This window comes from Aspergillus costaricaensis (genome assembly GCF_003184835.1).
Source record: "Aspergillus costaricaensis CBS 115574 unplaced genomic scaffold BO79scaffold_1, whole genome shotgun sequence".
NCBI classification, from domain to species: domain Eukaryota; kingdom Fungi; phylum Ascomycota; class Eurotiomycetes; order Eurotiales; family Aspergillaceae; genus Aspergillus; species Aspergillus costaricensis.
In genome coordinates this window covers 1,961,583-1,980,259 of record NW_020291801.1, presented here as the reverse complement: position 1 = coordinate 1,980,259, position 18,677 = coordinate 1,961,583, and the positions used below count along the sequence as shown (strand labels likewise).

Sequence of the window (18,677 nt, the reverse complement as noted above, 5' to 3'; positions counted from 1 at the left end):
AGGAATGTCCGATCTACTTGTATGGCTACTCAAATTGGTAAAAGAGTTGACGAACATGCAGCACTAGTCTCTCTCTCTCTATCTTCTATCTATTCAGCTCAATCAGCTCCATCTCTGGATCGGGGCTATGCACCACGTGACCCAGAGTAGAAAAGAGGTAAGGTGGCACTTCCGCCCCGGGACAACCAATCTTCCAGCCCCGGGATGACGGGCGCGTCCCAAAGCCGGGCAGGTCATTATTATTATTATTATTAACTAGCCAGTCAGCCAGCGCCGGTGTGCACAGCATCATAAGCCCGCAGCCCAGGCACTGCAGCACTTTGTCTGGCTTTTCCCCCCAAGACAAAAAAGAAAGACAATTTCCGGAGATGCAGTCATGATTTTATACTCCACTTACTTCTTGTAATGCTTTGTTATTGGACCCGGTCTCCTGTGTCCTTCTTATTCTATTTTATGTTCCAGTAAATCACCTATTCTAGCATCTACGGTTTATCTCCCCGTCGGGTTTCCGGGTGAGTGCATCTGCAAACGTGTCCTATATGCGGCCTGGGTCTGACGATTGCTTCCCAGTGAAAACCCCCAGCTTTTGGCAAGTATGGCGCAGAGTGACGTGGCAGCCGTATGGAATCCGGCGCTCAGATCAGACGACAATGCTACCCCCGTTCCGACTGGCCCGGCAAGTTTGGAGATCGATACCTCGATAGAGGCCACCACCATCCCTCTCGGCTCGCCTATGGAGACACCGCATGAATATTCGATCAGCGACATCGCTTTCCCGGATTCCGACACTGCTGCCCCGCCGCAAGAAGCAGCTAGCCCGGATATGATTGACACCCAGTCTTTGCCAAACCCCGATCAAATACCAGCTCGCGATGAAGTGCCCGAAGCTCCCTCGGGCGATGTTGAGACGACACCGGAGATAAGCGACGACCACGAGACCCCGGGTCTGGATGCATCGCAGACGGAGTATGCTCAGGACAATGAGGATGTGCCTCTGGATTATCCGAAGGACGAGATAACGGAAGCCCAGGCTGCCCAGCCCCAAGCCGAGGAGTCTATCCCGAGCGAGGCTGCCGTTGCGCAAGATATGGGTGTGGAGGAACAAAGTACTACACCTCACGCCGGCGAACAGGATGCGACTGAACCCGCACATACCAATGGTGAGGCCCAGAGCGGCCATGACATTTGGGGACATACTGCCAATGAGGAACCTGCGGAGGATGATTTCTTCAACCAGCTGAAAACACAGACGAAGCCCATCTACGTGCCTCCGGAGAATAATGAATCTCGTTTCGAAGAGGGCGTTCCATTGCTGGATGATAGTGCCGAATCGCCAGTTGAGCCGACTGCCGTAGAGGAAAGTCAGACCGATAACTTTTTTGCCGGCGATGATGACGAAGATGATGGGTTTTTCAAGGCTGTCCAGAGTGCTCCGCCTCCGGACGAATCTCAACCAGCGTCGCATATCACGCGCAAGAGCACCTTTCAAGTCATGGACTCCCTCGGTGTTTCCTTGGACTCTCCGATGAGCGAAGCGGATCCTGCTGCGCAAGAGTTTGATAATGCTCTCGCTGCAGCAGCAACGGGTAACAGTATAAGGGAGTCATCTGAAGAGGGGCCGGCCGCGCAAGAGCCCGACAATGTTTTAGCTGCTGCGGCTTCAGACAACAGTGCTGAAAAGCCATCTCCTGAGGAGGATCCTGCTGCGCAGGAGCTCGACAATGTTTCCGCTACCGCGACAACTAATAACACCGTTGAGATATCAGCATTTGAGGAGGACCCGGCTGCGCAGGAGTTCGATAACGTTCTCGCTGCTGCGACAACCAATAACAATGTTGAAATATCAGCTTTCGAAGAGGATCCGGCTGCACAGGAGTTCGATAACGTTCTCGCTGCTGCGACAACCAATAACAATGTTGAGATTTCAGCTTTCGAAGAGGATCCGGCTGCACAGGAGTTCGATAATGTTCTCGCTGCTGCGGCAACGGATAATACCGTCAAAAAGTCATCGTCTGAAGAGGATCTGGCTGCGCGGTGGCAGGCCGAGCTTGCTGAAGAAGAGGCGGAGGTTGCTCCCTCCGAAGACGACTTGGCTGCGCGGTGGCAGATGGAACTTGATGATGATGACGACTTACTTCTAGAGGATGACATCGGAGGAGCTACGACTGAACAGGCACCGACGAGCCAGGATACCAATGGAGCCACTGCCGGCGCTGCTGTCCCAGGATTGAGTAGTCCTTTCGGGACCCCACAGTCTTCTGTCAGACCCAGTGCAACAGCAACTGCTTATACGCCGCATCAGCCGTCCACGTCGGACTTGCTTCAAGGGATCCCTGTGCCTGGTGCAGCGCCTCCGGCAAACATGGCCGCCTCTGCGGACTACTTTACGCAACCGCCGCGACCAAATGTCACCGCAAATAAAGCAGAAAGCTTTGCCGAACGGGCAAAGGAAGGCTACAGGTCACCATACGATCTCCCGGAGGATCTCACACGACCTCGACGGCCTGTGGCTAGTCATAAGCCAGTGGTTACACAGCCGGGTAGTACTCCACCTCCCCCACGAAGCAATAGCATTCCAGTTCCTCCGCCGTCAACTTCCATGCCACCACCTTCCTTGGGAGCGCAGCCGGATGGTGCACAATCGACCGCCAAGGTAGCCGCTCCGAAGAATTTCTATGAAGAGCTCCCTCTACCCCCGCCTCGGCCACAGTCTCGGCCAGCTAGCTCGGGACGGTATACCCCTGGTGCCAACGCAATGCCACCCGCACCATCTCATCCGCCTCCCCCGCCGGCCAATCCATATGCTAGCCTTTCCACTGCTCCCCCGGCAGCGGCTGATGCTTATCCCCAGCCTCAAGTTCAGCAGCCCGAGCGGCTAGATCCGTATGCGAGCCTGTCCGCACCCGGTGCTCCAAGCGGCCCAGCTCCTCCTAGTGCTACTTCGAGGTACTCGCCGAAGCCACCTACTCTGCAAGTCGGAATCAAGCCTCCGTCATCGCCTAGATATTCGCCGGCGCCTCCCCCGGCAACCGCTCCCCCGCCACGCAATCGCTATGCTTCTCAACCTTCCGCTCCACCCTCGCAGGGAGTTGCACTTCCATTCCAACCTCGCACATCAAGCCCTCTGGCTTACCATGAAAAGGTCTCTTATCGTCCTCAAGAGCAATCAGAACAACGACGTTCCTCCATGGAACAGCCAGCTATCGTTCCTCCTGTCGACTTACAATCGCACCCGACTGGCCCTGCTGAGTATTCCCCCATTCAGCCGCCTGAAGCCGCGCACGTTCCGGAAGCTGTCAACATCGGTGCCAGCGTGCATCAAATGTCGCAGCAGCCGATGTCGCCTCCTAGGAACCAGTATGCTCCTCCTGATTATGTTGACGAATTCTCCAAACGCATTGCCCCTATTGCCAACGTTCCACCAGCGCCTGTGCTCCCATCGGATGATTCGACCTTCGTTCCTCCGCGTAGGTCGTTGACACAGTCGCCAAGTCAGCAAACGCTTGGGCCGAGGTTGTCCGTGCCATCTGTGGATACCCTACAGAGGCCTGCATCTGTTCATGGAGCGGGGTCTCCCACCAAGGCTGTGAACCCCTACGCACCAGCTCCGATGTCTGCACATAACCACGTTGCCTCTCAGTCATTGGACTTTATCCCTCCTACCGATGATCAACAGTTCGATCCCCTGGAGCGCTGGAAGGGGGCTCCTATTGTCAAGTTTGGATTCGGTGGCTCAGTCCTTTCCTGCTTCCCTAAGCATATTCCTCGATACTCTGCCGGCCAAGCTACTCCGAAGATCAAGTCTACTCCTGGAGAGGTCAAGACTCATCAACTAAGTGACTGGATTCCTGTACCCGATACTATTGCGCGTCATCCGGGGCCGCTGAAATCCAAGTCCAAGAAGAAGGATCTGCTTGCTTGGCTTTCTAGCAAGATCGCTGCATTTGAAAATGAGGGCATCCCCCAGACTGTCTACATGCATGCGGACTCACAGAAGAGAAGCGAAGAGAAGATACTGCTGTGGAAGGTCGTTCGGGTCTTGGTTGAACATGATGGTGTTCTGGAAGGATCGCCTGAAATTCAGAAGTCCCTACGCCAAATCATCTTCCCGCATTTGCAGGATGTTGACTCCACACAGCCCTATGGTAATGGCTTGCCATCCTTCAGCACAACCCAGCCGTTGGATGCTCCTTCTCGTCCCGATGCCGCCGATCCTCAAGCGGTCGAGAGCATTCGCAACAGCCTTCTGGTGGGTGAGCGTGAGAAAGCCGTTTGGGGCGCTGTTGACCATCGCCTTTGGGGACATGCCATGATCATAGCGTCAACAATGGACAAATCTGTGTGGAAGCAGGTTGTCCAGGAGTTCGTAAGACGCGAAGTGAGATCTGCCTCTGGTAACACAGAATCACTTGCAGCGCTCTACGAGATTTTTGCCGGCAATGTCGAAGAGAGCGTTGACGAGCTCGTACCCCCCTCTGCCCGAGCTGGATTGCAGATGGTCAGCAAGGTTGATGGACAAGGAGCATCTAAGAATGCGCTGGATGGCCTCGACAGTTGGAGAGATACCCTCGGTCTGGTGTTGAGTAACCGCAGTTCAGAAGACTACCAGGCGCTATTAGCTCTTGGCAGGCTCTTACAGTCGTATGGCCGGACCGAGGCTGCGCACATTTGCTTCATCTTCTCCAGAGCTGCTGTGTTCGGCGGGGTGGATGACCCGCAGGCAAGCGTCGTCCTCCTTGGCGCTGATCATCAGCACTTGTCTCTCGCTGCTCTACAAGATGAGGACTCTATTCTTCTGACTGAAGCTTATGAGTACGCCACCTCTGTTCTTTCGGCTTCTCCTAAGCCGACGCTTCCCCATCTGCTTGCTTTCAAGTTGGTGTATGCGTGGTCTTTGGCGGATCAAGGCCGCAAATCGGAAGCTCAGCAATATTGTGATGCGATTGCAGCTACCCTGAAGGCAACCACTAAGCCATCGCCCTATCAACATCAGCACCTGTACTTCGGTGTTGACGAGCTTTCCGCACGTCTCAGACAAACAACAAGCGACGGAGGCTCATCCTGGATCTCCAGACCCAGCATGGAGAAGGTCTCTGGCTCAATGTGGGCTAAGTTCAACAGTTTTGTTGCCGGCGAGGACAACGAAGCTGGGTCTGCCGGTTCAGCAAAGGCTGGCGATGGAGACATCGGCCCCTTTGCCAAGATCGCAGGTACCCCTACTGTTAGTCGCTCGCCATCGGTGTCGGATATCTACGGGTCGTACTCTGCGCAGCCGAGCTACAGTAGTGGCCCGTCACGTTACCAGCCAAATAACCAGTATGCTCCAACTTCTTCGCCTGAACAGTTGCGTGGCAGATCGTCTCTCGACTCTCAAAGATCTTCTTCCTATGGGTTTGGTTTGGCCCAGCGACGCGGCTCGCAGGAACCTTCCACTCCGGTTGAGAGCAACATGTACCAAGGAGGAATGCTGTACAACTCCCCGCCGGCTGTTGGTTATCAGTCGACCCCTCCTCAAACGTCTTACATGCCTCTTGCACCCGTCAAGGAAGATCTGGCTCCTCAAGCTCATGCCGAAGCCTCGACTGGTTCTGTAGAACAGTCTTACGGCAGCGGATCTCCGTATCAGCCCGCAGGTTATGGCTCTTTTGACCAGCCATTCATGAACCAGGCTCCTTCAGACGGGGGTGGCTATATGTCTCCAGGTGTGAGCAGCGGTTATGAGCCTCCTGCCATTGAAAGCCACGCAGAACCTGCAGCGGCACCATCGGAAGAAGTCAACGAAGAAGAGCCAGCGAAGAAGAAGTCCTTTATGGATGATGATGACGATGATGATATCGCCGCGCGTGCCGCAGCCATTCAGAAGGCTGAAAAGGCACGCAAGGATCGCGAAGCGGATGAAGCTTTCAGAAAGGCTGCAGAAGCGGATGGTGAGTACTCGTCAACTTGTTCAAGATGAGATTTATACTAACCTATTACTTGTAGCCCAAAAACCTGCACCCGCTAAGAAGTCTTGGTTCGGAGGCTGGTTCGGAGGTGCTGCTGGTGGCAAGAAGGAAGACCTGAACCCCAACAAGCCTATCCGAGCCAAGCTCGGTGAGGAGAACTCATTCTACTACGACAAGGATCTGAAGAAATGGGTCAACAAGAAGGACCCCAACAGCGCTACCGCTGCGCGCGCTACCCCGCCGCCGCCGCGTGCTTCAGGACCTCCTAGTAGAACGGCCAGCGGTAGCAGTGCAGCACCACCACCTGGGGCCAGTGCATCCCCAATGATGCCGCCTCCCAGTAGTCGGCCGCCTTCTACTACAGGAATGCCTCCTCCTCCGGGCAGTCCAGCTCTGTCTTCTCTGGGTGTGCCCCCGCCTTCAATCCAACGGTCCGTTTCTACTGGTGCCGCAGTTTCCACGCCTCCAAGCGGATTAGCAGCACCCCCAAGGCCAGCAACTTCCCTTAGCAATGCCAGCTCCATCGATGACCTGCTTGGAGCACCAACGGCTCGCAAGGGCGCAGCCGCCAAAGGAAAGAAGAAGGGGCGCTATGTCGACGTAATGGCAAAATAATCCCATCTTACACCTCACTTTGCCAAATCCACGGAACCTCAAAACACTGCGGCCATTACATCCGGACCCAGTGTCGGCTTATTTTATATCACCTCACTATCCGATAATGTCTAACGAATCTCCTCCTCGATTCACCATTTGCATTTGACACTTTATGAAGCGCGTCCTGGCTTTTGCCTGGTTTTTAGACCCTCAAAAGTCTTGCATGCTGTCTTCTCCGAGAGCAAGACGGCTTCTTTCGGGCGTTGTTTGCATGAACCCAACCCCTTTTTTCTTTATTATTATTACTACTTGTATGTTGTATCTGTGCATATATTATGGTTTATTCGTTTTTATTATTTTTATGTTTTTCTTTTTCTTTGTTCTATTTTCCTTTGTTCTCTCTGATGATGCGGATTATGGAGATGGACGAAACCGAACTTGATGTCGGAGGTATCATGATGCCTCGTGGCAAGTGTATTATATGGCTCTTGTGCATGATTAATTAATACGATGCTTGACTGATTCACTTATTTGAAGTACATAGTAGGCCGCTGGTGGAAGTTGCCGGGAGTTGTGGCTAGTTATATAACAGTTTCCAATAATTACTGACTAAGATAAATTATAAGTATTTTATTATACTGTACATAATAGTTATACTAATATTTATATATTATTTTAAAATTATATTTAAGAAAATAACAAGAAATCAACTGTTTGAAGCTTATTTTATAACTATTTATTATTATTAAAAGTCTATTACTTTTCTATTTTTAATTTATTTATAAAGAATTATATTATTATTATTTTTTTATACTGACTGAGTTTTCTACAGATTATTTATTATTATTTTATTATTAATTTATTATTACTTTATTTTTTTTTATATATATTATATCTTTCTTTCTTCTTACTCTTTTATTTTTTTTTATATTATTTTTTTATTTTTTTTTCTTCTTTTTTTATTTATTTTATTCTTTTTCTTTTTATTTTTTTTATTTCTATCTTTTCTTTTTATATTAAAATAAAATAATTAAATAATAATAAATTAGACTAGAGATAAGCTGGAAGACTTTTATAAATAATATAAAAAAATAATATTAATATAAAAGAAATAAATAGTAAAAATAGTATAAAATCTTTTTTAATAAATAATAATATAATAAAAATAATTATAGTAGAGATAATTATAATATAAAAATTAGTTAAGAAAAGCAAAAAGAAATTATAAAAATTATTAAAATTTAATTCTGAAAATAACTGAAGAGATTAGTTATTATTTAATTTAATTAAATTTTATTAACTTAAACTTTGGAATTATATAATAAAGAATTTAATTAATAATTAAAAATAGAAAGCCAGGCTTATCTAAATCTAAAAATTTATAATTAAAAAAAAAATATAAAATATTACTAAATATAACTGTCAGTATATTAATAAGATAAAATAAAATCTTAATAAATATCTTATTTATTTTTTATATAATATAAGATTAGAAAACACACAGAGACTAGAAAAAGTATTTTATTAAAAAAACTTCTTTAAAAATATTATAAATATAGTAATATAGACTTTAAAAAATATTTTAATATAAATATATAATTTATTATAGATTAATAAGCTAAGTAATAATAAAGTTATTTTTAAGATAATTTTATTAAATAAAAATTTAAAAATATTTTATAAAAGACTTTTACAGCTAATTCTAATAATTAAAATAATAAAATTATAATTTATTAAAATATATAAAATTAGAGTATAGTAAACAGCTAAAATAAAAATTAATTTTATAATTAAAAATAAATTAAATATAAAAAAGATTTTAAAACCAGTATCAGATAAAGAATTCTTATTATTATTATTATTATTATTTATTATTAATAATAAGTCTCTAGATCTATTAAAGATACAGTAATTATAAATTTTAATTTAAAAGTATAAATTATTAAATAATTAATAAAAATTAATTCTTAAATATCAGTTAGAGATATTTAATCTTAAAGATTTATTTTAAATTTATATTTATATAAAAGCTGTCCTGTAGTTATTAAAGTCTTAAATTATAATTTAAATAAAAAAGATAATTATAATTATTAAAAATATTAAAAATAATAAAAGTACTGAAACTACTAAAAATATTTAAATTAATAAAAATAATAAAATTATACTAAGAAAATCTAAGCATATAAAGAAAGAGATAAATATTTTAAAAATATTTAATAATTATATATTTAAATCAAGTATATACTAAGCTGTAAAGAATCTATAATAATTTTTTAATAATAATATAAATTTAAATAATCTGCTTATATAACTGATATTAAAAAATTATAAAAGAATTTTAATATATAAAAAATAGCTGAATATTTAAAAATATTAATTTAATAATTATAAGAAGATCTGCAGGAATCTATATATTAAAAATTTAATAAATTTCTATATAAAAAAAATATTATATAATTAGAAACTAAAATTTTAGTAATCTGTATATATTAATTATATTATTAAAATTATATAATTTAATTTATTATATAAAATAATTATTATAGATATTATTAGTATTAAAAAAACCTAGAAAGCTGTTATATTTTTTTTATATATAAATATTTTTTTAGAAATATATAGAAGACTTTTATAATTAATATAATATAATAATTAAATAAATTTAAATATAAATTTACTATAGTTAAAAAAGATAAATCAGACTTTTTAAAGAATTATTTTATAATTATTATTATTTTATTCTATCTTATTAAGCAGTGGATAAATAAGATTATATTAATAATTAAAAAATTTTAAATATTATTTTATTATAATAATATATACCACCAGGCTGGAAGTTATATTAAAAATAAATTAATAAAAAAATATAAAATCTTTAAAGATAGACTAGTAAATATATATATTATTATAATAATTTTTTATTAAATATAAAAGGCCCGCTACAATTCTTAAATAATAAAAATTTAATATATTAATAAAAAAAATTATATAATTTAATTAATTTTTATATATCTATAAATTTCCCAGGTAATCTAGGGGGATACTTTAAAATTATTATATTTAATAAAATTTATTTATTATATAACAGAAAATCAGATATTTTATTTATTTATATTTAATTATATATTAAATTCTGTGTCCTGTTAACAGCTATATTTTTTTATAATAATATATATAATTTTTTAAAATATATAAGACTTCTCTTATTCTTAAATTCTGATATAAAAATAATATTTATTAATAATTATATATAATAGATTATAAATACTACTTTAAAAATATAAGATAATTAATTACTTTATAACCAGAAGTTTATAATAAAATATATTCTTAATAAGAAAGTATAAAATACTAATACTATTTTATATTAATTAAAAAAATTATTTTAATATTTTATAATTTAATATATACAGGGCTTTACACTACTAATTAAATTAAATAATAAAATTAAGATAGATATTTTTTTTATATTTAAGAAAATATTATATCTGAGTTTTAAGCTAGAAAAATTTATAATATATTAAATTTATAAAATTATGAATTACAGAAATATTTTTATTATTAATTAAAAGAAATTAAGTTATATTTATTAATATATAAACTATTTTTATAAACTGATTCTGGATTTATTATAATTAAATTTTATTAATATAAAAAATAATCTGTCTGCTTCTATTATTATAAAATTATTTAATATTATTAGATAATATAAGTAGATAACTTATATATATTTAAATCTAGAAATAAAGATTATAATAAAAAAAAATTCTGTAAAAGACTTCTATATATAAATAAGAAAATATTATTTTATTAATATCTTATTTAATAATAATAATAATAATATATTATAATTTAATATAAAAAACCTGGAATGGCTTCTACAGAGTATTTTTAAAATATATATTATATTATTAATTATTTATAACCAGGTATTTCTTAAAAGAGAGAAATCTTTTATTTAAATTTATTTTTTTAAAAAGAAAATATATATTTTTATTATATTTATTAAGACTGGCTTAAATTATATAGTTATTTATATTAAATTAATAATTAAAAAAAGATCTATTATTATTAAATTATTTATTAAAAATTCTAATAAATATATAATACTAGTCATAAGTTATTTAATAAATTTAATTAATTTAAACTTATAAAATCTCTACTATAATCTATATTTATTTTTTTTAATTATTTTAAAAACTGTGAAGGACCAGACTATAAATTAAATATTATATATAAATTAAACTTATATAGTTTTTATATATAAATATTATATATTTAAAATCTTTAATATCTATCTGGCAAAAAGAAATATATAAAAAATCTTATTAAATTTTATTATAATAATATATACCAGACTAGCCCCCGCGCTAGATAATTTAAAAAAGAAATTTTTAATTAAAAAATAGATTATATAAAATAAAGAACTGGTAGTACTAGATAAAAATAAAAAATTCTAAAAAAATAATATTATAAATACTAAATTAATAATAAAATAAATAATATATAAGATTATATATAATTTTATAAAAAATAATTAAAATCTTTATAATTCCTGATTATTAGTTATCTTAATTCTATTAATAATAATATAAAGTATTTAATAAAAGACTTTTATAAAATATATTATAAATATAAAAGTAACTGTAAATCATTAATTACTCTAATATTATATTATATATTTCTAATTAAAATATATTAATATAAAATATATATTATAAATATTATTTTATTTAAGCTTATCCTCCAGACAGAGCTGGATATAATTTTTATAAAAATAAAAATAAAATTCCAGTTCTTAGAGATAATAATCTTTTAATAACTAGAAAATTTATATATAAAGTAATAAAGAATCTTAATAATAATAGTATAATTAATATTATAAATATAGATAAATAAAATAATTTAATTAATATTTATATAAGTAATAATATTCTAGAACTTACTGAAGATATTATATATATTAATTTAAAAATAATTAATACCAGTATAAGATAATATCTTATTAATATAAATAATATAAAAAAAATATATATAAATATAAAAATAAAAATTTTTTTTATTAATAATTTTTATGAGATACCTAGATAGATATATTAGTAAATAAAAATTAAATATAATAAAATTAATAGATTAGTATATTTATTAGTATAAATATAAATAGTTTTAAGAATCTTAAAGAATAGCTACTTATATTTATTAAAAATAAAATAAATATAAAAAGAAAAATTATTAATATTAGTCTTTTTATATTCTAGATTAAAAATATAGATATTAAAATTAAAAATATTATAATTAAACTAAGATTTAAAGTATAGCTTTAATTTAAAAATTATATTAATTATTTTTATTCTTATATTATATTATATTTAGTAGAAAGTTTTTTTTTTATATAATTATATTTATCTTATTTTTACAGTAGTAATAGTATCTATTTTAATTATTAGAAATATAATAGCTGTTTTTTCTATAAGAAATAAAATTATAATTATATTATAAAAAACTTCCGCAGATAACTTATAAATAATTATAAAATAAATAAATTAAGAGATATAAGAGACTAATAGATATTAAAGATAATATAATTAGCTAAAAAATAAATTAATAATAATATAAAAATTTATTAAAAAGATATATAGAATAGTATAAAAAAACTATAAATATATATTTATAATAAAAAATATATTTTATATATAAATATATTTATATACTAGGCATTTTAACAGTATCTGTTTATTAATATATTATTAATAATAAAAAAATAATATTTAAATTATAAATATTTTCTTATTTTTTTTTTATTTATTTTTATTATATAAAAATACTTGGTAGCTAACTTTTATATTATAATATTATTATATTAGTATCTGTTCTGTATTCCTGCTGATACTTAATAAATAAAAATAATAAATATTATTTAAAATAAATTTTAGAGATATTATTCTAAAATATATTAATTAATATTAATTTAATATTAATTTTACTTTTAATAAACTTACTTTTTTTTTAATTAAAATTTATATAAAAAATACTGCCAGTATCAGATATAATAAAATAAATAATATTTCTTAAGTATTAAATATTTATATATTACTAATAATAATAGCTTTTAAAACAAATATTATAATTAAAAATATATTTTAAGTAAATATTAAAAACAGTTAAAATAAAGAATAATATAATTTAATTCTTTTAAAACCGGGCTTCTTTATGTAAGATTATAAAAAAAAAATAAATAAATTAAATTTCTTACTTTTTTAAAGTCAGAATTTAACTGGTTTATTCTAGCCAGGATATATTATTATAATTATAATAATATTAAATATTATTATTATATTATTACTATTACAAAGCCCCTGGAAAGTCTTAGTATTTATTTATTTTTTTAATAAATAAAAATCTAATTCTGATAGTTAAATTAGTAGAAATAATAATTCTTAATTATATTAATAATTTTTATAAAAATAGTTACTTGCTAACTATAATAATTTATAAAAAAATAAATTAATTTAACTAAAGCTAGTTATTTCTATTAATTTATTTAATTAAATTAAAATTTCTAAATCAGATAATAAAATATTTAAAAAGATAATTCTTTATATATAACAGCAGTTTATTATTATTTTAAATAATAAAAAAATAATATAACTAGTTAAGTAAATATTTCCTGATCTTTTTATTATTTATAAAATATATAAAAATATAATAATCTGTATTTATAATTTTTATAAAATATAAAAAAATAAGTTCTTAGATCTGGTATTAAAAAAATTTAATAATTAAATTTTTATTTTCTTTTTTTAATAAATATAAAAAATCTATTAATTAATTAATTTTATTCTAGTTTACCAGGCTATAACTAGCTAATTTAAATTTAATTAAATATTTAATATCTTTTCTTAGACTCAGCAGGTATTATTTATTAATAATTATTTTAATTTAAATAAAAATTAATTATAATATAAATAAAAAGAATAATAAAAGACTTTTATAAATAATATTAATTAGTATTAGATATTATAATCTAATTTATAATATTAACTTATTTTATAAGTATTAATAAATAATATTTTATAAATATATCTAGTATTATTCTATTAAATAAATAGAATTACTACTTTATTTTATATATCTTTAATAATTTATATAATTATAATAAATTTTAAAATAAACTTAGTATTAAGGACTTTTCCTACTATTTAATATTTATAATTAAAATATATTATATTTATCTAATTATTAATATAAATAAACTTATAGAAGATAACTCTGTTAAAATATATAAAAAAAATATTTTTTTTAAAAAAATTTAATAAATTAAATTATTTTAATAGTAAAGTGGGTATAGCTAGATCTTATTTATAAAAATTAGAATTAATTATTTAGAATAAAAATAAAATAATTAAAATTATATTTAATATTAATAAATAAGAGTAACAGTAGAGCAATAAAAATAAAAATAAGAATAAATATAATACTGACAGTAAATATAAATATAAAAATAAAAATAAAAATAAGAATAAGAATAATAATACTAGATAAAAACTGGAAGATATAAATAAAATAAAAAAAAATACTAGACTAGAATTTAAATAGATAAGTTATAATATTTATAAAATATATTAGATAATAGATTATATCAGATTATTATAAAATTAATAATTATAAAAATTTATATTTTTATAAAAAATTATATCTGAGTATTATTATCTAGATAATTATTAAATTATTTTTTTTTCTATTTTTCTTTATTTTATATTTTTAATAGTAATCTTCTTAAAATAATCTATTATAGTATTGATAATAAGATACTGATTATATATTAATTATATATTAATTATATATTTAAAGAGATATAAATTTATTTAAAATTTTTATTAATTTTAAATTATTTTCTCTGTTTTTTTTATCTTATTATATATTTTTTTAATTTCTAGTATAATATTAATAATCTTCTTGATAATTTCCAGAATTATAATAATTTTCTTTAGAATTTTAGCTAAGAAATCTAGAAGTTTAAGAAAATTTTTTATAATAAAAAAAATAGACTTTTTTTTATAAAAAAACAGGCTAGCAGGGATAAAAATAATTATAATAATAATAATAATTATAATAATAGATATAACAGCAGGTATGATAATAATATAAAAAATAATTTAAGATAATAATATAAAAATTAGACTTAGTAGAAATACAGTAGCTAAAATTTTAATAAAAAAAATAAAATAATAAAAAAAAGAAAAAAAAAAGAAAAAAATAACTTTTATATAATTATAAATAAATTTTATTATAAGTTTTACTGCGGGTTCTATAGCAGGCTATAATAAATAATATAAGAATATAATTATAATAATAATATTAAGATAAAGCTATTTAAATAATTATTTATAAAAGAATTAAAGGCGGTAAGCAGAAGTAGTAAAATAAAGATAATTAATAATAAATTATAAATAATATAAATTATATATATTATTAAGTAGATAATAAGGAGCTGTATAATTAATATTATAAATTTAATAATTAATAATTAATTCTATCTGCTGTATTATAATAATTATAATATTAATTTTTATTATTAAATATATAAGATTTTATAAAAGACTTTTACAGAATCTTCTTAATATTAAAAGACTAGTAACTAAGTACTAGTAGTAGAAATTAAAATTATATTATAATTATAATAATACTGATTACTAAGTAGTAATAGTACTTAAATATTTATATAGTATTAATACTACTACTGTAGTACTGTAATAATCTTAGATATATATTTATTATAATTAATTATTAATAATATTATTTAGTAGTAGTATTCTATTTATTATTCTCTTATTTATATAATCCATGATATATATCTATCTTAAATAAATATAAATATAATAAATTTTTAATAATTTTTATAATAATATTAATTTATAAATTATTAATATATATAATACTTATCTTTCTATAATTAATACCTTTGGTATTAATATCTTTGGTTATTATAATAATTATATATATAAATCTTTAATAATAGAAATATGTTTAAGTTTTAGAAAATATTATTTATTAATAATATAGCTCTAGATATTATTAAGCTTTTATTATAATTTATAAAATTTATAAAAATTATTCAGAACTTTTATTTCTAGCTATATTTTTTATAAATTAGTTTTTATTTTTTTTTATTCTCTGTTATTTAACTTGAATTATATTTTATTTTATTTAATTAATCTATATTAATTAGTAATACTTATTATACCTTATTTTTAAAAGACTAATTATTAAAGATTAGAATATAGTATAAGTTTTTTTTTTATTAAATATCTAGATAATATTCTTATACAAGTAGAGTCTATTTAATTAAAATATATTAATATTAATTTTAATAGTAGCTAAACCAGTGGCAGCTAATAATTTTAATATAAATAATTTTTATATTAATTTTAATATTTATACTGGATATATTATTAGTACTGATTTAGATAATAATATAAAAATAAATATTAATAGTAATAATGATGGCAATACTAATATAAATATTAATAATAATATTAATTTCAGCAGTAATACTGATAATAATATTAATATAAATATTAATAATATTATTAGTTTTAATAATAATATTAATAATAATACTAGTATAGACAGTAATACTAACTTTATTAAAAATAATATATATTTTTTTTAATATAATTTATAAAGATATTTTTTTTTTTAATAATTTAGAAGGTTTTCTGATTATATTCTTTTAAAAAATTTTTTTTTATAAAAATAAGAATAGCTAGTAGAAGTTTTTTATAAAATATTTTAGATTTAATATTAATTATTTTTAAGACTAGTTTTTTAAATTTATTATTATATTTAAATTATAAATTTCTATTATTCTAATCTTCCAGAGCAACTATATAATATTATATAAGATATTAATTTTAATTATATTATTTAAAAAGCTCAGATCTATTCCCAGAAAACTAGATATTTTAAAAAAATATATATAAAATCTTTTATTTATATTACTAATAAAGATATACTTTATTTTAATTAATTCTAAGACCTAAAATTTAGTTTTATTAATTATAAAAAATTTCTCAGAATAAAAGATATTTATATAATATATTTATAATCTACTATATCTTTTCTCTTTTATTTTATTATTTAATTTAGAATTATTTAAGCTATATTTTAGAATAATAAAATATTCTGATTATCCTGTTAAATTATAATATTATTATATATAAAATTTATCTTTTATTATTATATTCAGCTAGTATATTTTTTATCTAGATTCTAGAGATATCTTTTTTTTAAATAATTTTATTTAATTTATTTTCTAATTATAGTAGTACTTCAGTATATTATTTTAATATAATAAAATAATATTTATTAATAAGAATATCTAGTTTTACTTATATATATATAATTAAGTTATTTATATTATTTAATCTATTCTTAAACTATATTAACTTATTAAAATTTAAAATAAATATAAATATTTTTTTAAACTTACAGATTCTCATATTAATAATAAATATTAATTAGTAGAGAATATAGTATTTAAAATCTTTTTTATATTAATTAATAGCTGTATTAATTTTTAGCTTATTTATATAAATTTTTTAATTATATTATCTAATAATATTATCTTTATTTATTATATTTTAATTCTCTGTATTAGATAAATATAATTATATATTTTTATATATCTACTCTGAGCAGAACTTGAGCTTAAGATATTTAAATATAATTATTTTATATAATTATTTTATTAATTATAAGTAAAATCTCTTTTTTTTTTTTTATTAATAATTTCAAAATTTATTATAATATATTTAGAATTTTAAAAAAAATTTATCTAATACCAGCTGGCCTGTTTTATCAAGAATAAAAATATTTAATTAATTTTTTTATTATAATACTAGGCTCTTATAATATTTTATTTTAGAATATTCTAGCTAATATCAGTACTAATCTTAAAATTATTATAAAAAGCTTTTATAATATTTTTTATAATAAATAAGTAATTATTACTATATCTATTATAGTACTTATTAAAGATATATTATAATAAATTAAGAATAATAATATACTTAACTATAATACTAATATAGAATATTAGATTTATTATTATTTTTAAAAAAAAATTAATTTAAAATATAATATAGTCTCCCATAGCTGGTATTATTTTTAATATTAATATTATTAAATTAAAAGTAATTATCAGGTAATTATCTTTAAATAATAAAAATATTTTAATATTAAGAGAATATAATCTATATTCTTACTAATTAAATAAATTATTTTAACTTTTAATATTATTCTGGACTGTCTATATAATATATTTTATTTTAATTAAAAAAAATTAATTATTATTTTTTAAAATATATCTAGAGAATTTTTTTATTTTCTAGTATTATTAATTTTAATATAATTTTATAAAAAGTAATTCAGTCTACTTATTAATTTTAATTTTTTTTTTTTAAAATATTTAAAGACCTGGATATTATCAGAGCTTAATTAAAAAATTATTATTTTATTTATTATTTTTTAATATTATATAATTACAGCCTGGTTCTATATAAGATTCTTATTATAAATTTAATTATTAATATTATTTCTCTTTTTTATTATAGATTTATTTTTATTTTTTTAGTAGCTAATCTATATTTATATAAAGATTATATTTATTATTATATTTATTTTAATTAGCTGAGTAATACCTCCTGATAATATATATATTTAAATATTTTATAATTATTATATTTTCTAGTATTTAATAATTATTATTTTAAGATTAACTAATTTCTAGTTATATACTTTTAGAATTTATAGTATTTTATATAATCTAATTCTTTTTTTTAATAAATTTAATTTATTAGTTTATTTATATACAGCAGAAAAATTACTGCATAATCTTAATATAATAATAAAAAATAATAAATAAATAAAGTATTTTAAAGTACCTGTTATCTATACTAATTTTTATTTTTATATATTTATTACTGAGTATAGTTTATTTATAAATTATAATATTTTAGTAAATAAGCTGAAGCATAAGTAAATATTTATTTAAATATATATAATTAATTATTAATATTTCTTATAAAAGTATTTAAAAAATAAATTAATTATATTTTATTATTTTAACTTATA

General features: G+C 27.6%; 1 protein-coding gene across 1 annotated transcript; it reads left to right on the top strand.

The window, feature by feature from the left end:
- Window positions 1–304: 304 nt before the first annotated feature.
- sec16 (COPII coat assembly protein SEC16) lies at window positions 305–7,054 on the top strand. The gene is made up of 3 exons (XM_025680394.1): window positions 305–512; window positions 571–5,927; window positions 5,983–7,054. The coding sequence occupies exons 2-3, from the start codon at window positions 596–598 to the stop codon at window positions 6,558–6,560; spliced, it is 5,910 nt and encodes a 1,969-aa protein (XP_025545492.1). The 5' UTR covers window positions 305–512; window positions 571–595; the 3' UTR covers window positions 6,561–7,054.
- Window positions 7,055–18,677: the final 11,623 nt, after the last annotated feature.